Source organism: Botrytis fragariae (assembly GCF_013461495.1).
Source record: "Botrytis fragariae strain BVB16 chromosome Unknown tig00000001, whole genome shotgun sequence".
Lineage (NCBI taxonomy): Eukaryota > Fungi > Ascomycota > Leotiomycetes > Helotiales > Sclerotiniaceae > Botrytis > Botrytis fragariae.
Genome location: NW_023500987.1, coordinates 1,878,044 through 1,899,258, shown reverse-complemented (window position 1 = coordinate 1,899,258; position 21,215 = coordinate 1,878,044). Strand labels below are relative to the sequence as shown.

The 21,215-nt window shown below is 43.4% G+C and overlaps 7 protein-coding genes across 7 annotated transcripts; 1 reads left to right on the top strand and 6 right to left on the bottom strand.

The window, feature by feature from the left end:
- Nucleotides 1-34: 34 nt before the first annotated feature.
- Bfra_000579 (uncharacterized protein) lies at nt 35-1,420 on the bottom strand (the record flags this gene model as incomplete). Its single annotated transcript, XM_037331025.1, has 5 exons — nt 35-523; nt 552-955; nt 1,022-1,130; nt 1,192-1,257; nt 1,313-1,420. The coding sequence occupies 5 exons, from the start codon at nt 1,418-1,420 to the stop codon at nt 35-37; spliced, it is 1,176 nt and encodes a 391-aa protein (XP_037197358.1).
- A 1,146-nt stretch (nt 1,421-2,566) lies between these two features.
- On the bottom strand, nt 2,567-4,360 carry Bfra_000578 (uncharacterized protein; the record flags this gene model as incomplete). The annotated part of the gene is made up of 1 exon (XM_037331024.1): nt 2,567-4,360. One exon carries the CDS (start codon nt 4,358-4,360, stop codon nt 2,567-2,569), a length of 1,794 nt encoding a protein of 597 aa, XP_037197357.1.
- Nucleotides 4,361-5,032: 672 nt separating this feature from the next.
- Nucleotides 5,033-7,093, bottom strand: Bfra_000577 (putative homeobox domain-containing protein; the record flags this gene model as incomplete). Its single annotated transcript, XM_037331023.1, has 4 exons — nt 5,033-5,960; nt 6,021-6,511; nt 6,583-6,694; nt 6,840-7,093. The coding sequence occupies 4 exons, from the start codon at nt 7,091-7,093 to the stop codon at nt 5,033-5,035; spliced, it is 1,785 nt and encodes a 594-aa protein (XP_037197356.1).
- A 483-nt stretch (nt 7,094-7,576) lies between these two features.
- Nucleotides 7,577-9,911, bottom strand: Bfra_000576 (putative carboxypeptidase protein; the record flags this gene model as incomplete). The annotated part of the gene is made up of 10 exons (XM_037331022.1): nt 7,577-7,797; nt 7,865-8,018; nt 8,082-8,311; nt 8,404-8,601; nt 8,650-8,705; nt 8,767-9,000; nt 9,134-9,248; nt 9,299-9,445; nt 9,494-9,609; nt 9,673-9,911. 10 exons carry the CDS (start codon nt 9,909-9,911, stop codon nt 7,577-7,579), a joined length of 1,710 nt encoding a protein of 569 aa, XP_037197355.1.
- A 1,070-nt stretch (nt 9,912-10,981) lies between these two features.
- Bfra_000575 (putative gtp-binding nuclear protein gsp1 ran protein) lies at nt 10,982-12,296 on the bottom strand. Its single transcript, XM_037331021.1, has 6 exons — nt 12,262-12,296; nt 12,039-12,173; nt 11,801-11,893; nt 11,594-11,747; nt 11,332-11,537; nt 10,982-11,276 (listed from the first exon to the last, which is right to left on the bottom strand). Exons 2-6 carry the CDS (start codon nt 12,111-12,113, stop codon nt 11,145-11,147), a joined length of 660 nt encoding a protein of 219 aa, XP_037197354.1. The 5' UTR covers nt 12,114-12,173; nt 12,262-12,296; the 3' UTR covers nt 10,982-11,144.
- Nucleotides 12,297-12,984: 688 nt separating this feature from the next.
- Nucleotides 12,985-13,845, bottom strand: Bfra_000574 (putative 26s proteasome non-atpase regulatory subunit 9 protein; the record flags this gene model as incomplete). Its single annotated transcript, XM_037331020.1, has 4 exons — nt 12,985-13,104; nt 13,167-13,510; nt 13,568-13,640; nt 13,699-13,845. The coding sequence occupies 4 exons, from the start codon at nt 13,843-13,845 to the stop codon at nt 12,985-12,987; spliced, it is 684 nt and encodes a 227-aa protein (XP_037197353.1).
- A 2,296-nt stretch (nt 13,846-16,141) lies between these two features.
- On the top strand, nt 16,142-20,166 carry Bfra_000573 (putative dbl domain-containing protein; the record flags this gene model as incomplete). The annotated part of the gene is given in 8 exon segments (XM_037331019.1): nt 16,142-17,494; nt 17,555-17,707; nt 17,760-18,068; nt 18,122-18,322; nt 18,372-18,668; nt 18,683-18,890; nt 18,966-19,190; nt 19,250-20,166. 8 exon segments carry the CDS (start codon nt 16,142-16,144, stop codon nt 20,164-20,166), a joined length of 3,663 nt encoding a protein of 1,220 aa, XP_037197352.1.
- Between the last annotated feature and the right edge of the window lie 1,049 nt (nt 20,167-21,215).

The following is a 21,215-nucleotide window of genomic DNA, read 5'->3' as shown; positions in this document are numbered from 1 at the left end:
AATGGATATTGTTGTGCTCTCAGACGATCCATACTTAATTTTGCTCCTCCGATATCTCCTCCAACCTCTCCCTCTCCTCTTTCTCGTTCTTCTTCTGTAACAGTTTCAGTGCAGTTTCTGGCACAAGGATAGGTTCGCAGACATCAACCCATGTGTCCTCTATGCGGGTCGAGGTTTGCTCTCTAACACCACATTTTTTGTAGTACGGATACCTTTCCATGAGACGCTGCACAAGTTCACTCATGTCGATATTTTGCATAGCATGTAGATTCCTGACAAGGTGCCAACCATTTTTGTCTCCGCCAAATCTAAAGTAGCTAGGCCAGGCATCATCGTAGCTGACATCAATGTCGAAGTCTTTGATGTTGTCAACTTTCTCGGGTTTTAGATTCCACTTCCATAGTGTCGGACCGCTGCAGAGTTTATGGAGTACTACTTGTCCGTGATAACTTGGGAAAAGGGTTCCATGGATTTTAAAGTGAGGCGCTGTACTATTGAAAATCTCGCGACTTAGAATCCTTATCTTCATTCTGAAATTTTTGAGGTTATACCGATGGAAAATCATCGAAAACGTAGACATGACAAAAAAAAAAGGCCCGGTCAGAAGAGATATCATATTCAATAGTCATACTTTGTATAAAGAAAAAGTGGCGTTGGATTTTAAAACAAAATCTAAACAGAACCATCGGATCAAGGAATCTAAAAGTCTTCGTTTTGTATAAAAGGGCACCGCCCCCAATTTCAAGATATGCCTGCCGACAAATCATAAAGAGATTGAAAATTTGGGCTCTAAAGGTAGGGTGTACTTGGTCGAAGTACTTTTGGCGAGAGCAGGCTTGTTTTTGTAGGTAGAATCTCTTGCTACCACGTAAAGGGATTGGGCCCTGAAGCACATGCCGATCTCGATTAAATTGCGGTTGAGAAATCGCTACTGTGATAGGTTTGCGGCCGCAAGCTGCAAATGTTAGCATGTATACGCCCGCATCATTTGAGGATAATGTAGATAGAGGATACTACATACGAAGATTAAGGATACAAAACTCCCAGATTATCAGACGCACTTCGGGCAATAGATCTAGGAGTAAACACATCTCCTTCTGAGGATGAACAGAATTCGCCCAGTTTTGAGACTGGAAACAGTCAGCCTTCTTCAAGACGAGAAGTTCTGCTGGAGGGCTTGAGCTCATTTACTTTGACGTCAGTACGCTCATTCACGAGTCTGTAGTGTTTCTTTTGCACTTTCAGGGTTTGTCTCGCCTGGAAAACCATCAGCTTCAAATGATTGACTAATGGTTTCTCAGTATGAACTTACTGCTGCAGCGTTGAACCCCTTCGCCATTAAATGGCCTTTCAAAGAAGCTCCTGGCATGATTTTGTTGTGGCTCTTCCCCTTCCGTCTTTGAAAATTTCCTCTCCCCATGGTTAATAATTGATAGCTTATAATTGAAGAGATGATACAGATAAACTATTTGTTTGAAATGCATGTATCTTAGTTGCGGATGGAGAATATAAAGGGTTTGTTTGGAACTTTACTTGAGGAAAGTGCGAACACTTCGGGTACTTGAATGCTATCTCTATAGTAAAACTTTAAAGAAACCTTCGGCTATTCTACAGACTACGGATATTCATTACCTTTTTTGCGCCTATCACTGCTGCATTGCATGCCCAAAATACTCGTTCTATATCATCTTGGTCTCTAAGACAGAGGTAAACAATCGTTCTGCTTCAACTCAAACTTCCGTCTACGAATCATTGATGGCCTCGAGAACAGAATGGAAGCGAAACGATTTCACATTCCATACTGACCAGCGGCGGTGTGACTACAGCTTTCAACGACTTTGTCTCTTCTTTAATATTCTCTCTCCTGTTCTTCTCTTCAAGATATTCAGAGAAAGAAGTCAGGTCAATCAAGAACGCCAAGAAATTTCAGATCTCATTTTTATTGAACCCAAAGCAGGTGATTTTAGTGTGAGTATTTTGATTTGGAGAGATCGACCAAAAATATAGTTGCTGTCCTACCTGAGGACTCAGAAGTCAAGGATACCGGCCGAAAGACCACTCGTCATCATAATGGTAGTATCAAGAGCAAGATCCATATCTATTAGCGTCGAGCCCAGCAACGGTGTTGGAAAGATGTTATGTAATGAACTGTGGACGCCAGTCAAGAAAGCATACTACTAAATGTGCCAATTTATCTTCAACAATCTCGTCATCATGCACATTAATCACTGCTTCTCTGCTAGAAAATTAATAGGCTTTCTTAGATTGCTACGAACTGATATTAAAGCAAAGATCACCAGCTGCCAAATAAAACTTGAGAAACGAAACTGCATACCGCAAATCTCTTCGAACCGCCATGCCGTCATGCCATACGTTTCGTTTCATATTTCGAACCTAATATCCTCCCACTCGACGGGAAACTTTAGGTTGCTAGAATTGTACCAAAGTATCAAAGACCCTCGTAGAGTCTGGAAGTTCCAAACGATCAGAAAAATTCTGATCGTCGCATTGCCCCCAAAATTTCGAATCACTCGAAGTACCAGAATATCCCATCCCCATCGCTATCTTATCCAGTGTACCCAACATATCCAAACCTCGCATCCGGAAGCCTAACTTCGCCCTCACCCTCAATAGCCCACTGCCACTGCCTTCTCTGCCGTCCTTCCCTTTCCCTAAACATCCTACGCTGTCTCTGCGCCTGAAGCGTATACCAATAAAGCCAGCTCTGCAACGGACCCCATCCATGATAAAACTCCGCCCAAACCCGCATCGCAGAAACTCCTGGCCATCCTTTCTCAGCGAACATCCGCGGCCAGTCCCGCATGTCGAAAAATCGTCGATCACGATGATCTGGCGCATCCAAGACCCAGTGAAATTCAGCCCATATGCGGTTTTGCAACGGTGTTCCGTCTGTCCATCGACCGGCTTTCTTTTCCTGGTTTCTTCGCTTGGCTCGCCAGGCGGCGCTCATGACTTGTGCGATTCGACGACGGAATTTGTGTCTCTTGGGAATAGGCTCCTCAATCTGGGTTTGTTCCATGTCGTCTGCTTTCGCAGCCATTTTCTCAACGACATCAATTTTTCGCTTTGATTTGCCGTATTGTGCGTCAACATCATTTGCGGCCCATACTTTTACCCCATCCCAGATCTGACAATTCTTGATATGAACCTCCTCCCTAAACCCTCTACCCTTCAAATCGTAAAAAATCCGTTTCCTCTGCGCCCACCAAGCCCCCGGCATTCTCTTCTGTCCGCGTCCAGCCATCCTCTCTTTCTCCGCATCTACGCCCTCAAATACCCTCTCAAAAACACCCTCTGCCAACCCCCCATCAACAACAATCGAATCTACCTGTTCACCCCACGAAAACTTCAAAAGCTGCTCTTGCAACTGAACCACCTCCAAAATCTTGGTATTAGGTTTCTGCCACGGATTAAAATTATCATGCCATTGTTCTCCCTGAACTCGTGCGCGATTCCATCCTGAATTCAGATCCAGATGTGGATAAGGATTGAGTTGTTCATCGCGTCGACACTTTGCCATAAATCCAGCCATCTCATACCATTCCTTCAAACTCTCTTTCACCATTCTGGGGTGCAGGTGAATTTTGGACGGGAGTGGTGTTCTGGAGGCGAATGACTCGGCAAGACGGCGGGAATCTGGCTGGCCATATTTGCGCGGTGTGATTGGGGGCGATCGTACACATTGTAAGTATGTTTGTTGGCTGAGATCTCGGTTGAAGAAGGCTGGCGGTGGTGCGGGAAATTTTGGGCAAATGTTGGGATACTTCTCGTAGAGTGCTCGGAGTTCAATTCGGCTTGTTGGACTGACGATTATTGGAGTTGGTGAAGGAGTGGTCAAACCGGTGACAATTTTACTTTGATTGCAAATTTTTCCTTTGTAACTTGGGTGCCGAAGACTACTGATTTGCGGAACAATAGTGCTGTCAGATGCTTGCTTTTGGTGAACAGTTTTAGAGACAACTGCAGTCTGAGCTGTATTATCGACTTTCAGACTTGGATCTGTGCTGGTAGATGTGGAGCTTGATGCTGAGCTGGAACTAGATCTGGAACTGAGCAATGAAGGTTCTGGCGTCAGCATAAATGGCTTTGTGTTGACTGTCAGAGGATCGACCTCTTCATCATCAACAGCCTTATGATCTGCAGTTGTACAAACATTAGTTCCTCTTTCATTACCTCCATCAAAACCTGGTCTAGGTTTGTCAGCTATCCTTTTCAATTTGAGTTTGTCATCAGAGACAGAGACAGAAGAATTAAAAAGCTGAGCAAAGTCAACATCAATATAAGAATCAAGAGCCTGAAATTCTCGTAATGGTGTCTGTGTACCAGAAATTTGTTCCATTGATAGAGATATTTCTTTGTTGTCCTCAAAAAGGTAGAGACTGTTTCGATAACTTGAAGCTAGTTGAGGAATCGAAAAGCTATTATGTGGTTGTTGGGCTGGAGAAACTTGCACGGGGCCAGAAAGAAATTGGGAGCAAATTTAAGAAGTACACACCATATACAGTGAATAGAAGATGACTAACAAGGTTCAAAGGTAATGTCAATAGAATTCGATACATCAACTAAGAGCATTAATATGTGTCTGAAGATGATCAGGTAATAGTAGTTATTTTGATACAACTCGAAGGGCTGTGCTCGCTTAATTGGCTTGAATGAACAGGGGATTCCTCATCATGACTTTCGAAGCGTTAAGTAGGAATGCATGATCTAGCAATTTGACCTTACACAAGTTTGATTGCAGAAGTCTTCGGGGAAAAAAGAAGAATCGCAAAGTTCAGGACCAGCCCAGCTGACTGCCAGATCTTTAAGATAAAATTGTTTCGATTAATTGAACATTTTTGGATCTTCCAAATGTTAGTGGAATCCACAATAGTTGACCATACACCACACCACAATGTTACACCAATTTTATTCCATTTTCCAAAAATTGACCAATACCCAACCAACCAAGCTCCAGTAAGACCCCGTATCATCATTCATTTCTCGTATCACTGACCCCGTAAGACTCTGATTATCGCCAATTTCCCTGGCTCAATGATAGAAGCCCTTGTATACAATCGACATCGTCCTTCTTGCTCGGGCTCACCGGAGCTTGCATAAAATTTTGAACATCATCATCGGGAGCTTTGTTGTTCTTCGTACTAGCTTCTGCATCCTCATAAACCTGAGGCTCAGAATGCGCACTCTTTCTTCGCTTATTTCTATTGACGCCAAAGTCTACGTGAGTAGGGATACTAGGATTGTCTTGAAGAATTCCTTTCGGTTCTCTGTCACTCTCCTTTTGGGTATGAGCAGGTCGCCGGCGTGGGTTTACGCCACTTTGAGGCGGGACCCAATTCTCCTTGTCCGAATCTCCTGATGGAGATCTCATTGACGGATCTTTATCATTAATAGGCTGTCCTGCTTTCTTAACACCGCTCTGCATCCTCGCAACACTTGACGATGCGCGTCCCATTTTAGGTCTCTTCCCTTGCAGATTCGGTCGAGATAGTGTGTTTCGTTTATTAGGGTTAGGCTTTAAAGCACTGCTGCTAGTCGAGCGGATAAGACTAATCGCTGCGATTGCTGAGCCACTGGACTCATTTTCCGCCTGAGTGGTGAGTTCGTCACGAGGCTCTCCTTCGGCACAAAATTCCCAAGTCCGTGCGTCACGCGAGCGGCCACTCAGTAAACGAGGCGTGAATGGGCCATTAAAGGATGAAGATCCGAGAGGCAGAGCACTATGGCTGCGATAAAGGCTTCGCATTCGCTTTAGTGGAATGACGCTAGACAATGAGGATGTAGGCCGTTCGGCATGTGAGCGGGGAGGGGTGATTTCTCCTTCGACTAACTCTGCTCTACCATCAAGGCCAGTTGAAAGACGCACTCGAGATGTAGCAGATGGAGTAGTATCTGTTGTGATTCTTTCAGGGCAAGACGATGGGAAGATTGGTCGAGAACTGAGGATATTTTGTCAGTAGCTCATTCGCCATAGAAGAGTTGGAACTAGGATTGCATACATGGTAGGAGTTGTGAACATGGCACTGTGAGCAGCAACAGGGGTTGAGAATGGGTTCACATTATTCCAACGATTGGCCAGATATCCAGGTGTAGCGGAAAATGATTGAGATAGGGCTTCCGAAATCGATTGAGAGCGTGTTTCCTTGCTGGGTGTCTCTGAGACTAGAGAACTGGGTTCGGTCTTTACCGGAAGCTTTTGAGTACCCTCCGCAACTTTCTCTGAAGATTTGATTGTAGATGTCATTTCGGGTGCTGGCAGCTCAACGTCCTGTGAAATTCGAGATTCGACCTCATTATCAAGTATTCTTAAAGCCTCGTTTGGCAGTGATAATTCGGCTTGCTCATCTGTTTCCTGGCTGCTACTATAGTTGACTATGGATGCAGGATCAGAAGACAAGGGATTTAGACCAAGACCAAAGGCTGCAATCTCATGTGGGAGAAGTGGGCGCGACTTTCTTCGATTGATTTGGCGACGATTTTGGAACCATATCTATGGGGATTGACTGGTCAGTCGGGACGCGTCTTGTAATGCATTACAATAGAACTCGGCAGTAGCCATACCTGAACTTCCTTCTCGTTCAATCTAACACTTTTGACGATTTCTGCACGCGCTGCTTTGTTCGGTTTGGGGTTTTCCTTGTACTGAGCTTCGAGAAATGCTTGGTCTTCGGGGCTACAGAAATCAGAATCATCAGCACACCACACGTCGTATAATGTATAACATTTTGAATGGAATCAGCGATTTTGAGCCAAAAATGGCAAAAAAAAATGACCTGCAAAGGCCTACAAAGGGCAGATAATGATATAATCCTGCTTACCTGGTTCGTTTCCTTTTCTGCTTCCCGCCTTCCAATTTCCCTTCATGATCAGGGGCCTCTTCCTTGAGGGGAACGTCGTGTGAGGAATTGACGGGCTCTAACTCTCCGTTGTTGTCTGAATAATTCGCGTGTTCCTTTTCTACTTCGGGTAGGCTCCGGGAGTGAGATTCAGAACTAGGTTGAGGAATATGCTCAGGGAGAGTTGGTGAGGGAGAGCGGGGTGGAGGCATCGGGGGTAGAGTCGCGTCGTCCATATTAATGATGATTCATACCAAATTAATATGTAATTGAAGGATGGGGTATAGAAAATAAACCCTCAATAACAAAAATTCCAATTCCTGTGTGGATAAAATGAATTGGGAGGGATGAGGAACTAGAGGAGGAAGATTTGTATGCATGAGTTGAGGTCGACGCGTTTGGGGAACCGCGACGCAAGCGAGAATCTAAAGAATCTAAGGAATTTCCACATCTACCCCGGAACAGATAATGTTATCATCAGGAAGTATAACCAATTAATTTAAATGTTTCATGCAGTTTAAATTCAATTGATCAGAACCTTGAAGGTACGTCAATATTTCACATTCAATTTTCATAATTCAATAAAGTCTTCGTAATATATCTAAATTTGCTTCGTGACGAACGACTGATCGTCAACACGTGATCTGCATGCACTTTCCGATCCAGGACAGGGATTCTTAGTGGTAAGTACACTCTTGAACAGAAATACTTTTCCATCTTTACCAGTTGGGTAATCCATCTGGTAGATCTACTACTGTACTAGATCCTGATGTGGATGATGGTAAGGCAACAAAAGGTTCAGTGTGAGTAGCTGAAGCGGTACCCGGGCTTGAATAGTTACTGGCAACCCTTGCCTTTCCTTCCGCGATGTCGAGGTCAAGTAACGTTCGTCTGAAAAACTCCAAACTTGCTACTGGCTGGTAGTATGGTACTTCATGGCCTTTTTGTAAGAGTCAGTAAGTGAATCAAATGTTGATCATATTTAAGTATAGTGAGATATGACATACCTGCTTCGTAAATTCTCAAGAAACTGAAGTTTCCATACTGTCTCACTTCTCCATACTCTGTTCCATCGACGATGAAAGGAGCATATCCTGCTGCTGCAAACTCAGCACTGTGAGTATAGTTTGCGGCCAAGGAGATGGCTTCTCCTCCAAACCACTAATTAGTCGTGTTAGTTCAGGTTCTTAGTTGTAATGAATAATTGTCTGGGGATAAACTTGCATTGCAAATATAATCTGCATCACCGTAAAATAGCGATACTCGAACGTCGTTTGCGAGTAAATATTCTAGATCTTCCAAGAAAGTGGGATAGACAAAATCTCCAGTCTGTTGGAATGCGTAGTAAACTTCGTTATTGGCGTCCTCGCTATAATTTAAGTTTACTCCTAGAGCATTTTGTGTAGAGGCCAAGTTGAGGTAATCAATGAAGTATGTTGGTGGAGTTGGATCATCTGAAAATGTGGTTAGCTCAAATTTATGTCGATGTAATCTTTGAATCGTATGGAGAAGAAATTGAGGAGTGTGTGAAAACGAGCAAACGAACCATATGGATGTCTGATGTCATAGGCTCCCCGCCCTCCATATGTATAGTAGACCCCTTCCACCGTGTCTCTGCAGAGGTTCTCGGCTTCAGTGCAAATTGCTTGCTCCGCAGCCGTTGTCAAATTTGTTGCTCTGCAAAACCCGATTTGGTCAAGGCAGCCATTGCCCATATTCAAAGCAAACTTTGCAAAGTTGTAGACTATTGTAGTCAGTATAGCCAACGAATGTTGGATAGCGGGTCAAATACCTGTGTCGTTATAAGCCTTGATGCCATATGTGTTGTTTACCGCAAATTCGGGATAACTATCAGTTACATGATTAGTAGATCTTCGGTGCATACACAAACAGTGGTGACCTGACTTACAAGGGTGCTTGGATATATTCGTCGATGATTCCATTACCAACACCAAGGGTGTTAAAGTCTAATTGGATACCTGCAATAGTACCGTTTGCAATTTCCTGGTTTCTGTCGTAGAAGTACTTGTAAAAAGCTGGACCATAGTGACCCCCATAACTCTCTGTCCATAGATTGAATTCCTTTTTCGTGGTGAGGTTGACAGCTGGGTCGAGTTGGGGCAAGCCGCCAAGAAAGCCTTGCCTGTGAAACATTAGGACCATGAAAATCTTGCAACTGTTAAGAAGGCTGAAGATGACAGAGATGAGAGGTCTAAAAAATTGAAGCATATGCAGCCAGTTTCTATGTCTTCAGCAGAGGAAAAAGTGTTTCTTACAGAACGTGCCAAGCGGCTACAGCCGACAAATCTGTCGTGTCGAGGGCTGTCGCATTGATGATAGGATATCTTCCTTGCGCTCCAGCAAATGAAGAATTTTCATAAACACCGGTGACTGTTTCCGAAATTAGTACGTCTTCAAGAACGATGTGCCGAGCTACTTACATGGATTCAAACTTCCTTCACCTTCAGAACCATACGAAAAGCCAACGCCTAGAGGTTGAGAAAGGAACAGTAAGTTCGAATACTCGCTAAACGAATAAGGGTTCAATTCGGTAGTGAGGTTTGCTGTAACATTACAAGGCCCCAATTCTGGCAAGGTCAGCTACTTTCCAATGGGTGTTCCATGATGATACATGCCTTGAAAGAGACCAATCATAGAATCGGAACCTGGTCCACCATTAAGCCATAAAGTGACTGGTGCATTTGCAGGATCGTTTCGAGCTTCAAAAAACCAGAAGAAGGTGTGTGAGTTGCTAAGAAAGTTTAGCACCTTGTGAACACAATATTTCAAATGTCAGGCTTCAAGAATAACGTACGCATCAAGGTCAATATATCCCGAGTACGAGTTCACACCAGGTGTTGTTTCACACACGCCTTCTTTCCCGGGCTCCTTGTAACGGATTGTTATGTTTTGAGGTGTAACTAGAGTCTTTACCCCAGTTGCATTTGCTGGGACGCCTCGGCCTGCCAGACTAGCATGCACATTCCTTTGAGTAATTTTAGCACCGTTCACCACTGTGAACAATGCCAATCCTGCCGTTATTGGGGAAATCATTGTTTACACAAAGGAGTATATTCAACGAGAGTGTCATAAACATGCTTTTATGAACAGTCTTGGGGTACAGTACTTATAGGTATGGGAAAACACGTTAACATCGCGGATCTTAACGTCCTTCCTGATGTGTTTTAGCTCATTATCACTATGCAAAACGCCCGCATCAACTCCACTGAATGAGCAGTATTCAGACCTCGTCACATTTCAAGCATTTAAATCGAGTTCGGAATACGAGGTATAGTAGCCGTCTCATCATATCGCAGATCGAGTGACGAGTGTATTTCAAGGATAATCTAGGAATCTTGCTAGAACAGCACTGCGTAGGATAGGGTTTATAGATAAGACAAATGAATACAAACTTTTTTTCGTTATTTTTTTGGTAGCTGCTACCTGGAACACAGGGAGACTTCGGCTCGGAAACTATTCATTGGGCAATTATGTTGAACAAACTTGTTAGCCTTCGCTCAACCTGGTATAATGCTGTACACGATAAGAAGTGGTGCGGGGTTTGTTGGCTGGGGTATCTAAATGCAATATTCGTGTATTTCTCATGTCGGAGAAGCATCTCTGTTGGGAACTGCATCTCATACAGGGATTGGACTGGCGAAAACAACGAAGAGTATATCGTCATATCCTTCAAGGTCGAACTGGTACCAAAAACCGATGACAAGCAAACAAAAAGCATGAGGGGCAGGTAGTAATAAGAACTTAGAAATCGACATCCGAGCTTCCTTCTCTGGCTTAGTAGTTAAGTCTGACCGCTGATGTAGAAAGTATCTGGATTTGAGATTGGCAAATGATGAGATATGCTGACAATACATGTCTGGGAGGCTAGGTGATACTTAAAAAAATTCAATTTCCTGGTCATAATATCCAATCACATTTTAACCACTTTTTTTCCCGATATGGCCTTACGAGCCCTTGAGTTCATAAAGTTGTCTATCAAAAGAACTAATGGCTTTTTGCTCTAGCTACATAAGCTGCCAATGGCAGTGATATCTCGAGAATTGATTCTATCTCAAGATGTTCGTCGCTCGTAAAATTCCCAATCCATTCCTCCCAGCATACCCCCTTGGCCTGTAATGTGCCCTGCCCCGAGTAAACGAGAGAGCGTCATCTGCCTCTATCCGCAAAACCGATCGACAGGAGAAATGCAAATACCACCGAGAGAAAAAGAACTATCTAAGATGCTGCTAATTGATCGAAGGTCCTCTGGACATTATTGCGGTCGATTTACAAATCGTTGTCATCCTCATCTGGAAGTGGCATAGCGGCGGCGTCTTCCATCTCCTTGTGGTAAACCTTCAAGAGCTCCTCGTCGACTTGTGCAGTTGGTGGTGCCAATGCTGGTGCAGCAACGAATTCCTGATACATATTAGTCACATTACTTTGAGAATTATGGAAATAGTTGTGCCCGTACCAAAGTTGGGTTACCAACGAGCTTGCGGGCCAACCACAAGAAGGGCTTCTCGAAGTTGTAGTTGGATTTGGCCGAAATGTCGTAGTATTGGAGGTTCTTCTTTCTGTGGAAGGTGATGGTCTTTGCCTTTACTTTACGTTCCTTGACATCGACCTTGTTTCCGGTAAGAACAATAGGAATGTTTTCGCAAACACGAACCAAGTCACCTATTCGAAATATTAGTTTTGAGACCATTTCAACACGAGAGTTTGAAAGAACTTACGATGCCAGTTAGGAACGTTCTTGTATGTGATACGGGAAGTAACATCGAACATGATGATACCGCATTGGCCGTTGATGTAATATCCATCACGGAGACCTCCGAACTTTTCCTGTCCAGCAGTATCCCAGACGTCGAATTGAATGTTTCCCAAGTTCTGCGGGTGTTAGTAAACCTTGCTCGGATCCAGGTGGGGAATTCGCAACATACGGTAGTAAATCCAAGGGGGTGAACTTCGACACCGAGAGTGGCGATATATTTCTTCTCGAACTCACCAGTCAAATGGCGCTTGACGAAGGTGGTCTATTTGATAATTAGTCTATGATTCAAGATGCTACTACACCACTATCGTTGGAATGAAGGCGCAAATTTCGCGACAATGATATCCAACTTGGTAACTCGACAACGACGGAAGCCATATAATCATCCATAAGTTCGACTTTCTTACCTTTCCAGTTCCTCCATCACCGACAAGCACGAGCTTGAAGGTTGGTGTTCCTGGTGCAGCAGAAGTTTCCGCCATGATTTCTTGATGCTTTCGATAGGTAGAAATTTAGGTAAACAGATCTGGCACGGGTCGATACTGTTGATCAAATGGTCAGCGCAAATGAAAATTTGTTGATGCGAGAATGAATTTGATGACTAGAAGAGTTGTAGAGGAGGAGGGGTACCTGTTATCGTTGAAAATTCGTCGTGGACGTGGTGGAGTATGATTTGGTCTCCAAGGATGTGAGAATGTTTTGATTGCTACAAGACCAAAACTTTAGTGAGAAGAAAGCGGTGGGCGAACTTTATGTAAGCGAAAAATGGATTTTTGGTAGAAGTCACGTTATTATTCTGTCATTCATTGGATTCATTGACCTGTCAACCAATTTCAAAATCTTGGAACTGTGGAATTAAGTGGAATGAAATTTTTGAATGCATGAATGCAGTTTGTGAATTATCACATTACATTGTTTTGTTTCGGATTTAGGCAGTATTTGTGTGTACTTACGAGCCTACCTGGTAGGTAGATGATATCAAAAGTTTCATTTCATTGTTTGGCTTTGTTTACTTGTACGCACAACTACCTACTAGGTATCAAGATAGCAACAAGTATACATTCCATCACAGTATCTTCCGGAAGCTACTGTGAAGCTTCTGGTCAACCGCCATAGTTGTCAGATGTAAGATCATCTCGTCGTTTCTATACAGGCTATCTAGCTTGACCTTGATACACAGAAAGTGTTGCTGGTACCTACTAACATGTGTTGAATCCAACGATGCCCAAATCAACCTTATGTGTTGGCATGGAAAAAATTGGGCCAAACTATTCCACCGGAACCCAAACGCCATGTAAACTCCTACGCTCGAATAGCAGATGCCACAATATGTTAAAAGTAGTCAATTTTAATCTACAATGGCAGAATATGACAGCCCAAAAGCCCTCTGCCTCCCCAGTTTCTTCGTGGTGTCAAACTTAATTGTAGCTCTTGGCGTCCCAAGTCTCTTGAAACCTTTACCATAACCTCGCGCTATTGTAAAAGTGTAAATTAGTAAGACTTTCGAACATCTAGTCATGATATAGAACACATACGCCCTCATTTCCTTGTACACATTCTCCCACCCTTTTCAAGCCATCATGGTTCGCATGATTGACATAACCAAAATTTCTGATTGTGTCACCAGCTTTTAGACCAGCATCGTCCGCAGGGCTTCCCGCTGCAACACTATTGACCTTTGCAAACGGTAGATCCAAAGGTGCTGGCTCATCGAAAGAAGGTACGATCCTACTAGCCTGAACTTCGTCGACAACGGGCTCCTCTGTGTTTGGGTTTTCGGCAAGTCTCGCAAAATGTTCGTGGATATGCTTCTCAATGACGCTCATAAGAGCTTTGTGGTCGTTTTTGAGATAAATTATCCGTGATCTAGTAGTTCTAACTATAGGGAAGAAATTAGCCTAGAACATACATACTTTTATGAAACTAGAATGCTTACTTTGTGCAACGTCTAAATCTGCTCTAGGGAAACCATCAGGAGTCAAAAGTCTTGTATTCATGTCCACACCATGCTAATACATATTAGCAGAAGCTCATATGATTTGAAGTATAACCTGCCGAGTCAAGAACACCACTCAGAGCTTTGATTTCAGCTTCTATGTTGTCTTTCTTAGCCTGAAGTTGGGAAAATGTTAGGCCATTAGTTTGCATTCCATTTGTGGCTCCTGGTCCAGATGTAGGACCAGAGGGAATCGTAGGGGCATGTAGATTTTCCATGTTTAAAGGTAATCCCATCTCACGTTGTGCTGCCGCTTGATATTCTCTAAGACAGTGAGATCATTCATTCAGCCTTGTGGATTATGTTAGACCAGGCTGCGATGATAGACGCAATGCATTGAGCTTATGTAAAAATTGCGGGGTAAACCAAAGTAGAGCTCCGCGATGACTAATCTCTCGTCCCACAATCCTGCATTCACTCCAGCCGACCAAGTCCAGTTCCTGAGCATCTTCATGTGGCTGTTGAATCACAAGTGTGATTTGGTTGTGTACGTGTACTTATTAGACAGAACGGTGTGAAGATAAATACATAAGACATCTTCTTCCTTCCAAATGTGTTATATACTGATAACATGCACCATGGACACAAAGTTGGCAATTTGCTAGTTGGAGTTTTCTTGTAATGAAGGGGGAATGGGAAGTTTGCAATGCCAGACTTAAGTCACAGTACATTGGGGACGAAAAGTGTATCCATCATGACAGTCTGGAGTCATATCATGCCTCTACATGCCTTTCTTCCCCTGTCATCCTTACCCGTTCATTCAGCCATGGTATATGGGTGTTCCACGCATCGCTAGGTCAAGAAGCCAAAAGAATAGTAATTCATCTTCGTATCACTGTGGAACTTGCACACCTACGAGAATTAGTGCTTCCCTCTAGCATGATAGTTAGTGCCAGCATTTGAGAATCAAAGCAGTCATGGATCACCTTGATACCGTGGAATACTATCGCAACATCCGAGTAATGATATCGCCGGAGTAAAGCAATTCATTATGTCCCTCAAAATCATTGGTATTTACGTAAACCTTTACCTTTATAAGGGGCGCATATTCCTTCTCTCACAATTCCCTCTGCTCAGTCAATTTATCTTCTAGCTTTGTAGCGGATTTGGAAAAGTTGTTAGGATTGTCTGGTGATGTACTAGTGACGGCGTGCGAGTGTTGCAGCGAAAGTTTTATAAGAAAGATGACAGATTGGCATGGTGATTAGATAGGAATCGCGATAGACAACATGAAGAGAGAGCTCTTTTGATATCCTCAATCTTATTTGTTGTACATGGATCTTATGTGCAAGAGTTTATGCTTCATTTTCGAGGAGCAGTGCGATATTTAGCTTCTGCATATCTAACCCTTGTGAGATTGGTATATGTGGATGAAAAGCTTGTGACAACCCTCTGTGCAAACCACATCGCGAAGCTTCGCCGCAGATACATACCCGGCGTTGTTATTTGTGACTCACAACAAGAAACCGGATTTAATAATTGATACATACGTTGATTTGTGTGACTTAAGTGTTGTTCCATTCTTCAGGCATAAGGGGATGCAAGGTAACGCGCAGCAAGCGCTTATCATTTATGAACCACCAACACAAATAAGTGACTGCGAGCCAGCGAGTGGATCGCTGTGATAGCTGATGACCTTCGTTAACTCCTCTGCAGTTTTCTATCTCTTCCGGTTAGTAAATCAAGACTTGAAAAGAGGTGTCTGGGATTCGGCAGGCGTCAACCCAGGAGATCAGGTGAATGACTTTTATACAGTTAGTCCAAGCTAGGGGACGATTTTGTATGATTATAGACAAGTCTGCGCATCCAAATAGTAAGATCGAGAGAGCAACATGGGGTTAGCTGTATCATTTCAGAGAAGCTATTCCGTGCTGGTAGGTGAGGGAGAGTAAAGTCCGAATATATCTATATCGTCAAGCTCCTTACTCCACTTTTCAAATACCCAACTTCGTTACATGGACAGAGTAGATAAAAACTTACAAATAATGTTTGTGGCAGTTATAGGCATATCTCTTGTTTGAGTTGTGATTTTGACTATACAAAACCTCATGATAAAGTGACACCTCCCCTAATTAGTAATTGTTAATTTTGCGACAAAACTGAACATGAAAGTTTAGCAGTAGACCATTGTTTATGTTTATGCTTTGATTCTAAATTTTGTTTTGTATTGTATCACTCGGCCGATGGGTTGTTGTGGTCAGCTCTTTGTTTCTTGCAGACTCAACTTCCATTTGAGATTACCCCTTCGCGTATATTTCCACCAGGACAAACACACTTCGAACCTTCCCAACTTGACTTATACCCAAAGAGTTGCTCTTTCTCTCCATTTTATTGGAATATCAGAATTGATTTCTTCAGTTGATCTTCTTTTCCTTCACAACTTTACATTGGCAAACCCTTCTTGGTCCATTGGAACGATTTTGTATCTACATTTTTGCTCCACTTGCTCCCTTTGCTTTTGCTTCTTTTTGATTCAATTTTGATTCAATTTTACTCTTCTCTTTAAGAAATATTATGAAAACTTCTTTCCAGAAAGACAAAGCTCTTGATGCATCAATCGAATCCGCTTCCGTTATCAAAGAAGTTGATACCTTGACCAAGAAAATCATACCTCTTCGCGGATCTACAAGTATTGGTACCTCACAGTGCATCAAAGATAAATTTGGTGAGGAGGTTCCAGCTCTTGGACAAAAGTGGTGGTCAAATAGTACAGCTGATCCCCCCTCCAAAAGCGTCAACGAAGCAAGGCGTTGTCCAGAAAATTGCATCACCTTTGACACCAAATATACCATCAACTACTACAACGAAGAAGGTGTACCGATTGAAAGTCCTATCGAAGATCCTATCGAAGATCCTGTCCGAATAAAGAAGTTAATGTGGAACAGAGAAAGAGCCTCTGAACCCGCTGATACTGTTCATCTCGTTGGCGATCTAGCGATCAATCCCCAAGAGCTTATCAAAATGGAACCAGATACCTTGAATCACCCAAGACAGTCCGCTACTAATGATCAGTTTAATGACAATTCTGAAGTTTATCCCGCACCTACCATGAATCAATTTATAGACGATTCTACTACAATGCAAGTCATCAACCACCAAGAGAATCCTGCAACCAGTGGCAGCTTTGACATCAATTCCGAAATCAGTCACTCAGCTGTCGAAAATGAACGTGTGGGAGAATCCTTCACTGCAGAGCCAGTCTCTGCCGACCGGGAGAAATCTGCAATAGATAACAGCCTCGGAAACAAAATCTCTAATACAATGCGAGATTTGGCTGCCAAAGGACTACAGGTGGTCAATGATTTAGATGAGAAAGCTGCTGCTCGCGCTCAATTTTTCGATGGCACAGACGATCAATATACAGATGACCATATTGCAGCAATGACTGTCACCAGGCGCCATGACAAATCTTCGACGAGTAGTAGTCTGGGAAGCAGAGTCTCTAGCACCATGCGCAACCTGGCTGAAGTTGGATTACAAGTCATTCATGATCTAGATGAGAAAGCCGCTCGTCACGCTAGATTCTCTTTAGACAGTCCAATTCCAATGGAACCGGAGCCAGTAGTTACTAATCAAACAAATCCCTTTGAAAAATTTCTACTCACCATCAAGCGACGAGGTGGACATAGGAAGACAACCAGCTGTGACATGCCTAGAAACAGAATTGAAGGAGGCTTATTTGAATCACCTATCGTCTCACAGAGACCCGGCCACAGAAAGTCCCTATCGGGCAGCTCCTATGGGTTTGTGAATAACATGAAGAGTGTTGGAACTAGTCTTGCAAGCTTCAGTATTGCACCGCGTTCAAGAACGGGCATGTCCTCTCGCCATCAACGAACTGACTACAGCAGTAGAGCATCCTATGCTGTAAGTAATCTTCTTCCGATCTTCAACTCATAGAGGTACATGACTAATATCATTCAATAGGGAAGAGCTTCTGAAGATAACGGAAATTGCTTATCACGAGCATTTATTCTCGACAAGGAGGTGATTAAGCGCATGGAACAACGTCAAGGCGTCATTGAGGAGATTCTATCCACTGAGAAAGCCTACCTTGATGATGTTCAAGCTCTTATACGCGTATGCTGCAACAAATCCATTCCACTTCACTCTTTTACTGATTCTTACCTAGGTTTTTGATGGTCTCCTAATCGCCATCCCTATTCTCTCGCAAAGCTTACGCAAGTCCATTGTCATTACTCTCAAGGATATCTGGAGCCACAATAACGAGCTCTATAATGAACTCGTTACAGTTGTGGCCAATACAAATAAGTCTTCTGGGGTAGGAGTGGTTAATCCACCTAACCACCCGCCAATCAAGGGACACAAGAGATGGCAAAGTCTAGGAGAAGCACCTGCTTCGAATTCTACCGAAAGCCGTGGTCGACACATTGGTGATCCAAAGGTTGCGGGGGAGATTGCAAAGGTCTTTTGTGGAAAGGTTCGGAAATCATACTCTGTTTCATGACACAAATACTAACACGTTATAAGCAGATCCCAGGATTGTTCTTGTATGAATCTTATGGCATCATGCATAGCGAGGTTATGAAGCAGATTCATACATCATACAGAACTACGGATGAATGGAGAGATTTCAATCAAGCAATCCGATCAACAGAGGAAATGATCATCTCTACTGACAATCGAGAGAATGGCTCCCGCAAAGGAAGACACTTTGATGATTACTTCATTAAGGTAAGGGGAAGATTTTGTTTCAATTTACGGATGCTGACAGTGTTCAAAGCCTATCCATCGTATTGCTAGATACGAAGTTTTGTTTGGTCGTCTCCTAGAACAAAGCCCAGTCTGCGATTGCCCAGAATCCTCAACCACCGTTGAGACTGCGCTTTTTCGACTCAAAGAAGTTCACAAGACAATGAACTCTGCTGCAGGTAATCATCAAAAGGCAACTGCTATGTCAAGAACATGGCTATTGCAGGATCGTCTACTTTTTACAAGCCAGGCAAGTCTCCGAATTTCAATCAACTGCCTTCTACTACTGACATTACCTAGCCGGAAAGTAGATCTCGTGATAAGGTCCGTATGCTTGAGCAGAACCATCTGTGCGGTGTGCTTCATGCTTGTTGGCAGACGCAAGTCACTGTTGCAGGTCGTAATATCACCGGACAGTACCTCATAGCTCTCTTGTATGAAAAATTCTTCGTTCTTGCCCAGCCTTCTGGAACGCAAGATGAGATTTATGCCATTCAAGCTTGCATTCCAATTAGTGAGCTCACTGTAGAGGATGTTGATAACAGTAAAGGTATTACCAACTCTTCTTGCTTAATTTCTCCGAGCTCCATTACTCTGCACATAGTTTCTGACATGAGATACCTAGGCTTACAATGTCACACGGCGCCCCACTCCTGGAAGATTGTATTTGAGCACATCTCTCAACTCTTTGAAATTATAGTCAGCGCATGCTCAGCAAAGGAAGAGTTGGAGTGGAAGAGCCGTCTGATTGATCGTTCTGGCAAACAATGCAATAGTACTGTTCAGCAAGAAATGACTGCATCATTGTCACTTGATATCAAGCCGATGGGAACGGTCTATGGAAAGCCAGGTGGGTCTCACATACTTCTAGTAATTTTCTGCTCTTTTGGCTAATCGATTCTACAACAGGTACTGTTGCTCGACGCAACTCAATTCATAGAGCAACAACAATGAAAGGTCAAACCACCATTCCTCGTAGCGTTATCGTTAGGAACACTAGTGCCACAGTCGAACCTTCTCTTTCAAGCTCCGCTTCCCAGCTCTCGATCAACAGATCCCAATCCCTAGCCGGTCCGCATCGCCCCACGATCCTCGCCCCTTCCCGCACAGAGCGCTTTCGTCTTGAAACCCTTCTCGCCGACGTCTGGACCCGCGATATCATCCCTTACCCTGGCATGGGCTCCCGACCCCACAGAGAACACACAGTCAGAGCATCCGCAAGCTCTATGATGCGCAAGATTAGCCACGCAAGCATTTCCAGCATCACCAAGCGCTCGGGTAGCATTGCCAGTCTTCACAAGAGCGCAGAAGATCACACGGCCACCGAGCTGGATAGTCTCAGACCTATGGTTCTCAATCGTCAAGCTCGTCACAACTCCAGCGATAGTATGCCATTACCCGAAGACGAAAACTCGTTAGGCCAAGATGCAGGCGGTGGAAGACATGGTTCGCGACTTGCTGTGATTATTGATGAGAAGGAGGGTAGTGCGGGTACGGGAGCTGCTCATTCTACAACTGCCAGTCCAATCATGGCGCGTCTTGCAAGTTTCAGAAGCAAGAAGAGCTCGGGCTCGTTGGATGATTCGTTGAATTCTAAGCGCTCTTCTGCTTCTAAATCTCCGTCGGGGAAGAGTTCGTTAGCTTTACCGATTGTTACGGCTGCTCATGGAGAGGAGGTCCGAAAGGAGAATGTATTGCATTCGTCAATGACGGTTGATGGTAGTAGTAGCGGAGAAGAAGTAGCTGGTGATTTATTGCAAGCACAGCAGAGGAAGGGTAGAAATAGGGCTATGCTAATGGAGGGATTTAAGAATCTTTTCCGTTAGAGTTAGGGGGAACACTCTGACTTGTATTAGGTAATTCATAGGTAGCGTTTGTTTATAGGGAATATCAAGGATTATATGATACTTATTGGCTTGGATGATGTGATTGTGAAGAGAACTTATGCGCATTTAATAGTCTAGATTGTGATACTTGGGACGAGTAATGATTTTTTGTTGCTCAACTTCAGTACTTACACAATGAGACGAATTTAGACCAAGACCCGGAAAGATCTTCGGGTATTTTGTTCCATTCTGGATTCAGGTGGTGCGTTTAAATTCTCTTTATAACTGAGATCATAGGATATCATGGTCTTCCAAATCATAAATATTGAGGCAATATTAACTAGAAAGGTCGGGATGATAGAACATAAAATCAATCTTGAATTGGTACCCTGAGATCAAAGTTCATGAATAAAAATGTTTTGGCCATAGAATAATAATCACCTACTCGGACATATTTATGAAAAGAATTCTAGCTAAGAGTTCGAGCTGATCTGTATTACTTCCGGACTCAAAACGAGACATTGAAGTGATCTCCCCGCGGGATATTACACCTATCGAATAAAACAACTTGTTCACACTCATTGATTAACAGACCATCCGCTGAATTTACAAGATGGATACGTGTAGTTTTGCACAAGAATATAGATGAACTTTGACTGTATGCAATTTATTTTATTTCACCTCATTCGCATTCCTCGCGAAATCGCTGATCCAAGGGAGATCACATTCACAACCACCCAGTCTGTTGACTCGGAATCATTGAGGGTTCTAAAAGTATGCCGGCAAATTTCTGGCGTCCATTGAGTTTTCACAATCTTACACCGGGGTCATCAGCGAACCTACTGGAAGCGATTCGTCTGTCAGCCCAGATATATTATTATGGCCTCTTAAATCAGCTCCATCTACCATATATAGTGGACAAAGGCAACAGTATTGACGAACAGGAGTGCTCCAAGATGACTTGTGTGAACTCCCGCCGGGAGATATTAATCCGCTTTATTGCTCGTCGAAGCTTTTGTCTTTTCTCATCTTGCTCACGACCCGTAGAC